General features: G+C 31.6%; 2 protein-coding genes across 2 annotated transcripts; one reads left to right on the forward strand and one right to left on the reverse strand.

Annotated features, from left to right (window-relative positions):
• Positions 1–282: 282 nt before the first annotated feature.
• LOC134711809 (rhodopsin, GQ-coupled-like) lies at positions 283–1,858 on the forward strand. Its single transcript, XM_063572706.1, has one exon. It carries the CDS (start codon positions 696–698, stop codon positions 1,797–1,799), a length of 1,104 nt encoding a protein of 367 aa, XP_063428776.1. The 5' UTR covers positions 283–695; the 3' UTR covers positions 1,800–1,858.
• Positions 1,859–4,275: 2,417 nt separating this feature from the next.
• LOC134711810 (uncharacterized) lies at positions 4,276–14,553 on the reverse strand. Its single transcript, XM_063572707.1, has 7 exons — positions 14,266–14,553; positions 12,249–12,566; positions 10,422–10,623; positions 8,808–8,941; positions 7,384–7,551; positions 6,165–6,293; positions 4,276–5,103 (listed from the first exon to the last, which is right to left on the reverse strand). The coding sequence occupies exons 1-7, from the start codon at positions 14,345–14,347 to the stop codon at positions 4,661–4,663; spliced, it is 1,476 nt and encodes a 491-aa protein (XP_063428777.1). The 5' UTR covers positions 14,348–14,553; the 3' UTR covers positions 4,276–4,660.
• Positions 14,554–15,628: the final 1,075 nt, after the last annotated feature.

Consider the following 15,628-nt stretch of genomic DNA (forward strand, 5'->3'; position numbering starts at 1 on the left):
AAGGTAAATTAAAAAAAAACACTTTTATAACGCACCTGTTTTATAAAGTGTAACTTTAAAATTATGATGCATGAATGTTAAAACGTAAAGCTCGTGTTGTCCCGTGTTGTATAAAGTAATTAAAAGCATCTGCAAGATAAATTGTTTTAATTAAATCAAGCAAACGAAACTAATGTTATTCTAAACAAATTAGTTATAGATAATTTAATCACATCAAGGCATATTGGAAATGTTAAATCCCAAAAATCAGTAATTAATTATGAACATATACAAATCTATGGAGCATAACGAGTTTAGATTTGTTTCTTTTTATAAAAACGTGTATTCAGTAAGAAATACTTATGTAAATATATCAAGGTATATAAAATACTAGTGAATCTTTTCATCTGATCCGTTTGGTGATCGTGTTTGAGCACGAATTTAACACCAGGTATCGATCCTTGTAGTTTATATACACATTGAATAGACACAGGAGATTATGTGAAATTTATTTGATATATCATACGTATACATTTTATTTTAGAGGAGTTTATGTTTTGGAAAGTTTAAGAGAACTGTATACATGACAACATTTTTATTTTAAAGGAATTTATGTTCGGAAAAGTAACTATGAAAGTACAATATACATGACATAATTTCATTTTAAAGGAATCTATGATTGGGAAAGTGTAAGAGAACTACATACTTGATAAAATATGGATACTTCCGTCAAACTTGGTGTCGGGATAAGTTTCACGCTGATTGCAGTTTTAGGATTGCTATTTAACATTTTATATGTTTTCGTTTTCATCAGAAGAAGACAACTTCGCCAACCAACTAAATACTTCTTATTCAGTTTAGCTTTAGTAGACATAATATCTATCACATTCTGGACACTGTTTAGTCTGATATCAGCTTTCCTGGGAGAATGGGGACTACCAACCGAGGTTTGCCAACTTCAAGAATTTACAATGTCTTTTTGTCTCCTGTTGAATATGCATACATTCATGCTGCTGGCATTAGAGAGGGCACTTTTCATATTAAAGCCATCTCGACACAGTGAAATATGCATTAATACGGTAATTGTTATTATTCTAATTGCTATGTGGCTTTTTGATGCAGTTATTTCAATTTTTCCTTTTACCGGATGGGGAGAAATAACCTATTTTGAAAACCAATTTCAGTGTTCTATGGACTATGAAAAAAACACGCGACAAATGAGATTTGCAACAGCCGTCGCCGTAGGAATTCCGTTTTTAGTCATGGTTATAGCTTATGTTATCATATTCATTAAAATGAAAAAGTTACAAAAAGGAGTATCTGGAGGAGGCCAGATAATATTGGAACAAGCAGATTGTGCGAACGGAGACAGCTACTCGGCTAGGCTTAAACGACAACAGCTGAAATTCCAGAATGCTGGAATGAAACGAAAGAAACCGATATTAGGAAGAGAAATCGATAAAGATGGATTTGCTCGAGATGAAAGCTCAGATGAAGAAAATAAGACGTCAAAGGACACAGAAGGAGTTAAAAACATTTTTTATTTGTATAAAAGTGATGTGACATGGATCAAAACCTATCTCATCATAACGGTAACATATCTGTTGTTATGGATACCGTATATTATCATTACGTATGTTCAAACTTTCGACCGTTACCATGGGATTCCTGATGTTGTGTTTTATATTTTTGTTATTTTCACACATTGCACGGCATTTGCAAAACCAGTGGCTTATGTTATTCATAATGAAAATTTCCGCAACCATTTTAAGAAAGCAGTTACCAAGAAGACCAAATACCGAAACTTTGAAAGAAATTGACCTTATCTATTGTTGATCTTGTTATGATGTTGACATTGCAGATAAATATTTACATGAAAGAGGATTTGAATTTTAGTATGTTCTTTGCGTGGGTTGGAATTTTGCCAAGTTAGTTTAAATTTGATATTAAATCGAAATGTCCTTTTAAGATACAACATAAAGAGAAATTTATTTAAATCCCGAATTTAACACAGTAATAAGAAAGTTAACAACCGCCACGTGTGGTGAAAAATAGTAATTACGTTTTTAAAAACGTCAAATAGAGGTTCTGTATAATTAAGATCGTTATTCTGGTAACTTTAACTTGTACATTAGAAAAATCCAATACACCCATACATGTTGAAATAATTGTTCTAAACATGCACACTTTAACAAACACATCCCAATGATATATGAATGTAATGTTTATTTCTTTAATTTTTTTTATTCATTACTTTGTTTTGGTGAGTTCTTTGGCAGATGTAGACATGTTTGTTAATTGAAGTAATAAATGTGAAAATGGAAATGGGGAATATGTTAAAGAGACAACTACCCGATCAAAGAGCAGATAACAGCCAAATGACACCAACGGGTCTTCGACCCAGCGAGAAAATCCCACACCTTGAGGTGGACCTAAGCTGGTCCCTAAATAAAAATTTATACTAGTTCTGTGAAAACGGAATAACCGCGTTTCACATATGCTATCGGATATGTTCTTTGCGTAGGAACTACAATACCCTTCCCTTTCATGCATGTGACCTACCGAATAAGACTATTTACCGGGTTTGTAATAACATGAGCAACACGATGTGTGCCACATGTGGAGCAGGATCTGCTGATCCTTACGGAGCACTTGAGATCACCCCAAGTTTTTGGTGGGATTTGAGTTGCTTATTCTTTAGTTTTCTATGTTTTGTCATGTGTACTATTATTTGTCTGTATGTCTTTTTTTCATTTTTAGCCATGGCGTTGTCAGTTTATTTTTGATTTTTGAGTTTGTCTGCCCCTCTAGTATCTTTTGCCCCTCTTTTCCAAACGCGAACAGTTAATCAACAGATAATATTTTTTAAAGGTACGTTCCTCTTTTCTTTTCGTCAATTCCAGTGGGAACCTGTACGACTTAAAGATTCTCAAAACTACTTTATATGAGTGATATTGATTTTGTCTAAATAACCGATCATTATATCTCGCATTATATATGCACAAAAGACCAATACCTGTGAATTGTAATGCTCAAACAAAGCACATACATCTGATATTTTACATATTTCATTATTTATGTGACAGAACATTGATGAACTATACGAAATACACACACCACTAACTGCTGTTTTCTTTATCAAATATTAAATATACACATGCAGACACAGACAACCTATTTATTGATCTTCTTTTTGAGATGTTGTCTTTTAAAATGGCTGAATTCTCCGTTCAAGCAATAGTGTTATATTTTTTAAAGAGAGTTGGAGGCAACTTCAGCTCAGTAGTTGGTTCTTCGGTATTGAGAGGATTTGTAACTTTTTAAAAATTTCCCGTTGACAAATTTAGAATTCATTTAGAAACTGAGGTTACAACTTACTCAGGCAAAGTTTGCCTTAGATGGATACGATTTTATTTTAGGTCCATTTGGTGATGAAGTTCAAGGCGTATGTATTATCCTCTGGTTTCAAAGGTTAAAATTTCAGAGTTCCGGTTAAATGTGGACCCATAAAGAGCGCTTCGGACGCACGACAGTTTAAAGAGTTTGATTTTACTTGTAATGAGACGATGCCACTGCTGGTTAACAAACTGTTGGCCCCAAAGGGTTACGTGAGCTCAATAGTCAGAGTTTTGGTGCGGAAATGATTTTTCACTCATTTTAACATTTTAATCCTGTGGCTATTTATAGCTTGCTGTTCCGTGTTGTAGGCCATACTAGTGACTTATAATGGTAAACTTTTTTACAAGTTGTGACTTGGACATCTCTGGCTTTCTAATGCACTGGTTCCTGACGAGGGTGAACCCATTTTTTCATGAAGGTAAGTTAGGTAACACAGTAAAGCGCATCGGACGCTCGAAATTTATAAAGTGTGTCTCAGTTACTGGCACTGAGTTGATACCACTGCTTGTGAATTGTTATTTCTTTATACACCTCTGGCTTTCAATGTATAGATTTTAGCGTTCATAATGAAGGTTTTAACAAAGTTTTGCTAGCTATAAAGAAAAGTCAAATGATAAGTAATTTTCGCTCCGTTGATTGGTCTTTTGCGATAAAAGATTGCAAAGTTTAAATCCCTGTCAATAATGTGCTATTAAGAGATTTCATTTGTAATGTTGAAGGTCTTGTTGGTTGGCAGGCAAGCGAATCATGTGAAAGAGTTACAAAGAAAATAGAGGACTGTGATCACATTCTAAAAGTCCGCCATCACAGACTTATTCTCCAATTAACTTCCTGATCTGGGACATACACATATACGTGATGTGACGTTTATAATTTTCAATTTATTTAAAAAAAAACACAACCCTGAAAACAAGTGTTCTTTCAGTATCACAGTTACTGAAATTGAAATACGGGTCAAGTGACCTCAATCTCAATCTAATGGCACATCAACCTATTCAAATGCCGGTATGTTTATCAAATAAATGTCAGATGACCACGAACATGTTGATGTGGAGGCATGGTTATTTCAACAGTATCATTATGACTTTGTTTAGGTAGCTTCATATGGACGTATATATATGCAAGCAAGATGACAAGGCATTTTTTCTAATTTTGTCCTTGCAAACAGAGCATTTTCTGATAAAAACCAGGAAAACGCCTACTATATATAAATGATTCTCGTAGAAGATTTATATATTTGAGGATTGTAACTTAGTTGTTTTGCAAATCAATTTCCTAGAAACTATACAGGTTGGTTCCTACGATCAGCCTGTTCATCATCCTGTTGAATGTTACGTACTATAGGTGTGTTCAGTGGTTCTGTATCTTCAGCCCCTTGTTGTATTTGTCCCGGTTTTGTTGAACAACACCAAACATTATTCTCGGTCTTTCTAGGCATCCGAAGTTTAAGTTTACAGAAGAAATTTTCCTGTCGATATGTACTACAATTGTGTTTGGGTGGGTATTTGATTCTTACAAATGTTCTGTCAGTTTCTATAAATTCAAGTGGGCCTCCTCTTTTCGAAGCTTTTTCTACAACTGTAACAAGATTTGGACTGAAGTACTGTCTACATGCCACCAAACTTTCGAAAGTATTATTCGGATTAATTATTGAATATTCCGAAGGATAAATAATTACCAAACTCTTACTATCTTGTGCAAATTCTTGTACCTTCTGCCATATAACTGTAAATAAAGCAAACTAGTTTATTCATTGATTGAATTTTAATATATTGTTTGAAGTGCAAAAAAACTTTAAATTTTCATACATAAAGGCAACAGTAGTATACCGCTGTTCGAAATTCATCAATCGGTTGAGAAAAAAAAATCCGGTTACAAACTAAAACTGAGGAAAACGCATCAAATATAGGGGGAGAACTACGACACAACAGAAACATAACATTTGAAATGTAACACACAGGAACTAACTATAACATAACAATAGTAATTTTTCTGACTTGTAACAGGACATTTAAAAAAAAATGTAAGTTGAACCTGATTTTGTAGCATACCAAACCACCCCTTTTTATGGCAATGTTAAATATAACGTTTAAATTACAACATTACATAACAGGACTACAATACAAATACATTGGATAGTCTATGGGCGTTAGTTATTGTGAAAGAACACAATTTATTTAAGAAAACAAATCTAAAAGCGACATTCTAGCACTACAAATGTTCAAAAGTCTGAAAAGACCAACCGTTGTCTTGATTTGCGTGACAAATAACCTCGACATTCTCAAAAAGTATGACTTTTGTTCTAATTTATTTTTAACATGCATACACATTTTTTTTAAAGGTTTTCAGGTGAATAACAAGAAAAAGTAATCAGAAAAATTTATAAAACCAACTTATGGATACAACAATAGATATAACAATGTTTGTATCGACATGTTATTAAAAGCTGGAGAAACGGGATGTCACCAAGAAATCTCCAGAACTTTCAGGGATTTACTAAATCACGTATTTTTCAATTCACTATACATTGATTGCTATTTTACGATTTTTTCCGTTGATCTTATGACATGATAATTCATTTCTCGGGAGCCCTGTAAAGTGATATGAACAATTATTGCAAAAAACACACCCCAATTATGGGCGTTCGTGCGTTGTCAATAAAACTAACAACGTAGCGACCACCGATAATCTATAAGTAACACATCAACAATTTTTCAACAATATAATCCGAAAAGGTTATAGTATGGGAACGAACCCTAAATGTGCATAAATACATTTGATCTTACCAGTTCCACCAGTGATGCTTCCAGATATTTTGACATTATAACCGTCTGATTGTAACTTTTTTTGAATTCCTTCAGCAAGTTGTAAATCCTCGTCTTCATGAAGTATAAAGACATGGTAACTATTTGCACCTAATTTAGAAAAAAAGTATAAATAAAGGACTGCAGCATAATCATTATGACAGTTATACAACTCACAATTATTCTATACTAAACTGAAGCAAATTTAATAGATAAAACTATAACAACACCATACACCAAACAAATTAGGAGCATCCACAAAATAAATTGGAGGATAATATACAGATTGTAAGGAACAGTTTGACTGCCATAACAAAAATGTAATTTCAACCGTTTGAAGGATCTGAATTAGATTGAAATTTATTTCTTCTAGTTGTCTGCCCATAGACTGTTATTTGTATTCCCGCGCTTCATGGGAAATAAACATTCGAAAAAGACGTGTTTCCCAGTTAAATATTTTTATCTTGCTTTGTCGACATGATATTATGTATCATAATGTGCAATTTAAATCAGCACATGGCACTGTCGTGTGGGTATTGAATTTGAACTTTAGTTTGGTTTATTAGTCTTATGTGTACAGGGTTGGGTAGTCTATGGGCGTTAGTAACTATAGAGGAACAAAATCTTATTTATGAAAACAATTTTAAAAGCGACACTCTATCATTTCAAATGTCCAAAACTCTGAAAAGACCACTCGTTGTCTCGATTTGCATGACCAATAACTCGACATTCTCAAAAAGTATGACTTTTGTCCTAATTTTTCTCGAAATTTTTTCACTCATATCAAATTTGTATGAAACTCGGCATGCTCTCGACATTTTGAATACTGTTAAATCTCGACGTTAAAATTTGTCTGGGAATTTCCCGACCGGTTTTTGACATTCTTTTTTTGTTGCTCAGTATGTGTTGACCATGTTGACATATTCTGAGCATTTTGAATTGTGTCTTGATCTTACTTTTGGTCTCTTTTGTAGAGTTGTCTCATTTGCAATCATACCACATCTTCTTTTTCTTTATCTTTGAAATAAAGCTTTAGTATGAAATAAATCTATAAGACATTGACTCTACATATTTGGTTCTTTTACCATCAAAATCTGTTAAAATTACTGGTCAATAAAACCTTTATTGGCTCATGCAGCAGCAAGGTTAATCAAATATTACAAATTATATAAAACATAGTTTTTGATAAAATAAGAATTACCTTGGTCCATTAAATGCCAGTAAGGTATCCGTGAAAGGATAAACAGCTTTATTCTGAAGTAAAACACCGCAGTGAAAACAAATACCAGTGTCAATATAACAACACATGGCGCAACTATTCCCTTTATTTCTTCCGCTGTTATCAAAGTCATTTTCGTTATTTCCACACCTAAAAATTACAAATACGAATTTTGTTTTTAACATTCAGAATTTTCTTAAATGAAATAATATTTATAGATTTTATATTTGAATATAATATCAATTAAATGTGGTATTTGTGAACAACGTGATATAGTAAGACAAGTACTTCTTTGCAACTCTAACATATGCATACCTTTTGTAAAACAAACCAATAACTTCTTTATGTTGTGTTTCATAAGATTTTGGTATGCATGATATTTTGAATTGAAATTAAAAAAAACCCGGACAAAACAACTTCAACAAAAAGAAAAAGGCTAAAAAATGAAGAAAAAAACAATCAATAACCATCGCACAAGAAACCAATAACTGAGCAACTTTTCCAACTATGTGAATACATAACGGACTTCCGGAAATCAAAAAGATCCAGTGTAGCATGGATAAAAGGCCTTTCTTTTCATTACAATTTTCTACATAAGGAAATAAATGCCAGTACCAAAACAGGAATATGACAGATGTTTTCAATTGTTTCATGTTTGCTGAAGAATTTTTCATATTCAATTTTCCTTTGACTTCGGTATTTTTGCTATTTCACTTTTTAGCCCTTGTTGTTGTTTATGGCTATGCCATATATGTTCTATAACGGTTAATTTGATTAGGAAGAACATAATTCATCTTTTTACCACTTCAAACTCTTTGTGCAATAACTTCCTTGAAAGCAACAATCATCCATCAAGGATTTCCTGATAGGAAACATCAGGGATGAAATATTATGTGAAAGCAAGAAATATATATATACATTGTATATATAAAAAAAAACATATAAAAACATATATTTCTATATATTCAAAACATTTTTAAATGGTACGAGGCATGATTAACCTGTAAAAAAGGACAAGGTCCGCATTATTTTCGAGATTCTTTTTGTTTATCAGATATATACAAATTTGTGGGAAATCTAATTATAGTATCCACCGACAGCGTGAACGCGCAAGTGCAACTATTTGAAAAAAATATACAATTTTGGTTTTACTGTTTCAAAATTGATTTTGATTATGATTTTTCCCCTTTAAATGATGTTTTACCCTAACATTTTTTTGCTTAATAAAATTATGATTATGGAAAAGATGTATACTACTGTTGCCTTTATTTACGGTTAGGATGGATTTCGTCCTCTTTAAATGTATCCAAAAACCTTGGTGACAAAGAACCCTATAACACTTATATTAAATCCTTTATGAACTGATTCTAACACAACATAGAGACAAAAATACGTGCTTTACTTACTTGCTTCTTTGAGTTGGACAGTAAACGTTTTATCTCCATACGCCGAAGATACATAACAGGTAAAATTCTGTTTGAAATCTGTCTGTTCAATAGTTTTTATCACAAAAGTAGATACTTCAATGGTATGCTTTGACCTTACAAATACATTCAGATCAAGTAGACTCAAATTAAAATACAATATGACTAAAATGTTATACAGAAGATTTACATATGCTAGTAGTTTTGTAAAATTTGCTACTATTCTTTTTTTTTTTTTTTTTTTTTTTTATCTTAAACATATCATGTGTTGTGGAAGTTTGTTTCCAACTGCAATGTTTTGATAACAAGTGCATTTTTTACACTATATTTTTTACGGTTAGACTGTTATTTGTTATTTTTAAGAAAAAAAAATTGAAATGTGTCCTTTAACTTTGTAAACACTCTTAATTAAGGTTCTAATTTTATTTGCAAATCTCCTTTATATCTTTATTTAGTTTTCAGTAGAAATTGAAAAGGAAGGGGGAAGAATTGAAGCCTAATTATATTTATATGATTACATTACTATTACATTCCAATTACAGTACAATTACATTACAATTTAATTACATTACATATGGGTTTTTTTATATCCACTGTACTATGAACGCATTTCTTAATAACACAAACGATGCAAACTACGCAATGTTTCTAACATACGTTTGCAAAGTTTGCAAAGGCATCTACAGTTTGTTGTTCATCGTTTGTTGGTACAAACGCTACATTTGTTTCTAACTTCAACCTTGAATTTGAGTTAAAAAAAAAGCAGAGAACATTGGAACAATCTGCAAAAAGACAAACAATGCAGTGAAACCTTCGCCCTAGTTCCTATGGTATCATATAAACGTATCGAAATATAAAGGAATAACTTGCTAAATCAAGCCAACAGTTTGGAGACTTATGAAAATATGGAAAAAAAATGGTGTAAAGTCTAGAATCCTTACTTTGTTGGCTGAAGGAACTTTATTTAATTATAACCGAGGAATAAGTCAGCTTACCAACAACATGTGCATGCATTATTTAAAGTTCAAACAGGGTCAGTAAACACTGATTAAACGATGAATTTGTTTCTAGTTTTGTAGCGTTTAGCAAACGATAACAAACACCACACAGTTTTACAAAATTTAGGTTAGAAAGAAATGCATATATATATTTCATTTTAATATTTAATCAATTATAGACGTACGTTTCAAAGGCATCTGTAGTTTGAGTTTACCAAACACAAGATGTGCTGTATGCGTCTTTATGAAAACCTAGTGCGTACTTTTTTCCTCGTTAATACATATTTTGTTAAGAAATTTAGGCATTATTTGTGAACAGAAAAGCAGTAATACACGAGGGGTGCCACATGTGGAGCAATATCTTCTTACCCTTTCGCAGCACCTGGTATCACCTTAGTTTGTGGTAGATTTCGTGCTGCTTTTCGTAGCCTTTAGTTTGCTATGTTGTGTATTGTGTGCTATCATTTGTCTGTTTGTCTTTTTCTGTTTTAGCTATGGCGTTGTCAGTTTATATCCGATATTTGAGTTTGACTGTCCCTCTGGAACTTTCCCCCCTCTTGCAAATATCAAAGTTTAAATAAATAAGATATAATAATACCTGTCTACATTTGTTACATTATATCTAGGAAATAATGTATCATCATCTAACGTGTCATAATTTTCATCATACCAAGATACATCTTTCGCAGCATCAGAAGTGCACCCAAAATCACCGGTACAAGTAAAACTAACTGTTCCGCCGAGACGTCCATACTGAGTCTTAGGTCCATACGCTTCTGGTTTTACTCTGTCTACACAAGCTATGTAAAAAACATGATATTTCTTACTTAAATGTCAAATAAATTGACCGATTTTTTTTAATATAAGGTCATATAATATGCACAGAAGACTAAGTTTAGCATGCATGGGTTTAACAATTTCTGATAACATTATGATAACAAGCAACTTAATTATTCACAAGTCTTAAATAAAAGGCGCTTTTACATTTTTATTAATAACTTTAAATCGGATTTTGTTAATGTTTTAAGGATCGTTTGTTATTTGGAGCTGAATAGTTCTGGAACATTAAGGACTCATTTTTTTCTTCTATATTTTCGTCTGTATTCCGTTTGATTTTCTTGTACTTGTTCGTTTGTCTAAAGGATTGTCTAATACTATTTCGTAATGCTTTTTATTTCTTTGAAATACCGCTTAAGTTTGGTAGAAACAGGATCGCTATTTCCCAGCACAATAATCTAGGGGGACGACCATATAAAAAATCCCCTTGGGTTAGCAGGATTGATAATGTGAATGTTGCATTTGTGATAAAATAATCCCTATTAGGACAAATTAGGGATGAATATGAGCATAAGACAAAAAATTATTTTTAATAAATTATATATTTGGGGAATATGGAATGTCACTTATGCGATGAATTTATTTTGTTAAACTTTATCTGTGATAAAGTATTCATGACAAAACAAGTCAGAACTTCCTGAGAGTGAAGGCAAAGCATGTACTTTTTATCCTTATTTTATGTGTCTTTTAAATAAATAGAACAAAGTAAGGGTTCAACTGACCTTTATTATAGTATTTGTATTATTGATCAGCATGCACACTTCATTATTAGGGCTAGTATCTCATTACTATGATTACTGCATGTAATGGTTCAACAATATTTTTACATACCTGCAGAATCATCGTAGGGTTTCACGACATGATAAATCTTACATTTATAATATTTCATAGTGTGATTTCAACGTTAAATTACAATCAGGTAAATTTCTTAGCTTATTTAAATTTCTAATATGCGAACTACTTTTTTTTTTTTTATCTTAAGACCTATTGTTAGGTTGACATATTCATCTTGCCAAAATCTCTTGAGATTGATCTCATTTTCACTGTTAATTTTAGTTTTTATGATACAGTAGTAGAACCACCGTTTCTCTATCCAATACAAAAGTTAGCTAGAAAACAAGGTTTAATCTACCATTTGTTTATGTGTCTGAATATGCTGAATATGCCTTTACAAAGACAGGAATATAACAGTTGTTTTCCAGCCGTTCCGTTGGTGAGAGTAGATTCTTAGATTTTATTTGGTTTATAAATTACTTTTTTTTTAATTTACCTTGGAGTTCGATATTTGTTTTCTGACATGTCGTTTTAAGTTTTACACTGACTTGTGAATTTTGAATGTCCCTTATTTGTATATTTTGTCTGACACTTTAGTATCATTTGCTTAAATATTGTTTTATTTACATTAATTCTACGTAAGAAAATGACAATACCAAGTCAAGATTATAAAAGTTGTTTTGCTTTCGTTAAATGTATTTGAGCTTTTGATATACCATTTCATAAAAGACTTCTGAATGTGAAGTTTTCATGCAGTCCGTTTGTTTTGTTTTTTTACTTATTCATGTAATAACTATTATTTAATACTACTTACAGTATACTTCTATTTTGGTAGTGTGATTTGCAATAACTTTATTCTCACTGGAAAGTGCTATACACCTGTAAATCCCTTCGTTACTCCAACCAATGTCTGTTATCCGAAGGGTCTGGTTTTTATCTCGAAGTGAAGGCTGATTATCCGACATTCTGTTGACATGAAACCAAGGGAATAGTTGCCACTGCAATCCATCCTTTTTCTTGAATTCCCAAATTATTCTATCATAATTTTGAGCGCAGCAATAGACCTTTTTATATTTTCCAACTCTTGCATAATCAAAATCAGCAATTCGGTCTTTTATGAAAATCTCAGACGCTGTAATAAAATTAACGGTACCAATTTTCTTGCACCAGATGCGCATTTCGACAATACATGTCTCTTCAGTGATGCTCGAGGCCAAAAATATTTGAAATCCAAAGCTTATATAAAAGATGAAGAGCTATAACAATTGCATTATTTTTATCAGAAATGGAACATATTCTTTCAAAGTTTTCAAAAACTTTGCATGTGCAAAATAATTTCCTAGGAAATAAGGATACATAGAAGTGTAGCTAACAATATCTAGAATTTACAATTAATCTACATTTTTCTTTTATCGATCTTTTCTGAAACAAATGGTCTTATTATGTTTGTGTTTGTGTGTGTGTAATACGGCTTTCTAATCGAATTTCCATTCATTTAATATTAAACATACCTGCAAATGGTGATCACAACTATGCCAATCACTAATACAAACCCTTAGTTGATACCGTTTTGTGTGATTGTTGATAATTATAGTGTGCAACTATATGAAATAAGAAGGTACCACACAGTAAATCATAAATAGTAAATGGTGCCAGGATGATGAAATGTTCAAGCAACGGTGTGCTTTATATAACACTTATGTACGAAAACCAACATTTGAGACAGCAACCAAAGGCAACCACTATAATACACATAACTTGTTTAAAAATGAGGTAAATTCAAATATTATAAAGTTTTGTAAACCTATAAACCTATGAAAACCTTGAATTTTCAGATGTTATCAAGGCAGAAGTCCGTCAAACATATAAATACTTATCTACTCATGGCTTCCAAACGTTAGAAGAATTTATACAAAGTTGTCCTATTCAGATCTATCTCCATTGATATACTCCTTACCTTTTACCCAAAATTTCAGAAATGATGATATTTGTGAAATGTATTCAGCATAGTGCGTTGATCATAATTAGATTTTACGGAGCCAATGGAAAATAACTCACATTCTTGAATATGCGTACAGACTTTTCCCGAAGAAAATGGTGGGTACCAACTGGTTGAATAACTGTCTATAAGCATTCCACTATTATGATAGTTGTTTATGGTTCTGTAATACTGCCACAATTTGGTGAGTAATCTTAACAGATATTATTTGTTAATTTGACAATAATTGTTATACAGCAGCAAAAATCGTGAAAACAAACATTATACAACAGACAATAAAATTTGAACAGATAAAACAAAAAATCTGTCAAAGACACATAAAAACAGCTGTTGTAGTTGACAGTAAATCCAATCAAGACAGACACAAAAATGTAACAATGAAAAACATTACAGGATCAAAAATTAAGACCTTTGTAAAAAAAAGCTTGGTACTTCGGTTAGCAGATTTGATCATTAAAAAAATAAATAATGTGTTATGATTGTCAATGAGACAACTCTGCACAAAAGGCCAAATGCAATATAAATAAACATTCATAATACAGGCCACCGTATGGCCTTAAAAAAACGAAAACTCATACCGCATTGTAAGTCCCCAAAATGACAAATGAACAATAATTCAAGGATAACATTCTGATTTATGTACAAAGTAATGACCTAAAACAAATATGACATACATCAACAAAGTCAAAGCTATTTATATGTATCTACAAAATAAAGATGGTGTCGCCAAATTTTATTATTTTTGCATTTGCATGTGTCAAATAATTGTTATGTTTCAAATAGAAAACAAATTTCATTACATAATCATAAGCATGTGATGTAAGCTACTCACTTTTAAGTGTTGTATTTCCCATCAAAACACAGGACGAAAACACGTTGTCAATTAAAACAAACAGCAATGTAGTGTAAATCATTTTAGCCACAGTATTCTTTCTTTTAGTGCATTTAGTATGTATTATCTATATAAGTGTGTCAATAACTATATTTTACATGTATCCGTGGATAAATTCTAAATATAGTACAGTGGTTTTAAAAATTCCTCCGTTTTACATCAACGACTACCTGTGACTGTGCATTCATACAAACTGTCAATGTGAAATGCATCGATAACTATATTTATCTTTCGGAAACACTCCTACAACGTTCTTTTATCAAAGGGGAATACCATTACAAATACCGTTCGAGAAGTTTTTCATTCACAAATACATATACATAAACATAATTTCCATCATTATACAAATTATTTAATGAAAATTACAAATAAATATATACAAAACAAAAGATGTATGGTTAAGATTTGTTTCAATATGATGAGTCTTTTGTAGACGAAACGCCCTTCTGGCGCAACTACAATTTTCAATCCTGATATCTATGATGATATCACCATTCCTGTATGATAATTTTTCTATAGCAGCCATGGACTTAAGAGTGACACAGAGAAGCATACATTTATAAAGTTGAAGTTCTAAGTGATATCTCAGTTTCTTTAGAGCATATCCAACAGTTTATTTCTGACGGTGATAATTTTACTCTTTAAGATAAGTAGGCCATTTGTTACCTGCTTAAATCAAATAAGTAATGAGTCTTTTGTAGACGAAACGCCCTTCTGGCGCAACTACAATTTTCAATCCTGATATCTAAGATGATATCACCATTCCTGTTTGATAATTTTTCTATAGCAGCCATGGACTTAAGAGTGACACAGAGAAGCATACATTTATAAAGTTGAAGTTCTAAGTGATATCTCAGTTTCTTTAAGGGCATATCCAACAGTTTATTTCTGACGGTAATAACTTTTCTCTTTAAGATAAGTAGGCCATTTGTTACCTGCTTAAATCAAATAAGTAAAAATGAGGTTGAAATTTCAGATATTTGTTAAAAATTCTGATTTTTGGACGTATTTTTCCTCCCGACAGAAAAACATAACTGTTTTGTTTTAAAAGATAAACACAAGCTGTTTTTGTTAAATTATTTATAAGTTTTCTGCTATATAAGTATCCTATAAATTTATGAAATATTTTGTTTAGAAATAAATAAATTTATCGAGTGTTCATGAATGTAGAAAAAACATATATTTTGGCTGTATATCTATCAAATTTAAAAATAAAATGCATCTTTGACTTTTTCATGAAATTTGGTACAAATAATCTTCATACGTAATGAAACCAAATGAAATTTTAAAAAAGAGGAGTCGA

The sequence above is a fragment of the Mytilus trossulus genome, chromosome 3 (genome assembly GCF_036588685.1).
Source record: "Mytilus trossulus isolate FHL-02 chromosome 3, PNRI_Mtr1.1.1.hap1, whole genome shotgun sequence".
Taxonomy (NCBI): Eukaryota; Metazoa; Mollusca; class Bivalvia; order Mytilida; family Mytilidae; genus Mytilus; species Mytilus trossulus.

Bases quoted from the DNA above. Each gene is read 5' to 3' on its own strand.
- LOC134711809 (XM_063572706.1), top strand. From the start codon at position 696: ATGGATACTTCCGTCAAACTTGGTGTCGGGATAAGTTTCACGCTGATT.
- LOC134711810 (XM_063572707.1), bottom strand. From the start codon at position 14,347: ATGATTTACACTACATTGCTGTTTGTTTTAATTGACAACGTGTTTTCG. The intron at 7,552-8,807 runs GTAAGTAAAGCA...TGTAATTTTTAG, and splicing joins TGTCCAACTCAAAGAAGCAA to GTGTGGAAATAACGAAAATG. The intron at 6,294-7,383 runs GTAATTCTTATT...TTTCTAAATTAG, and splicing joins CTGGCATTTAATGGACCAAG to GTGCAAATAGTTACCATGTC.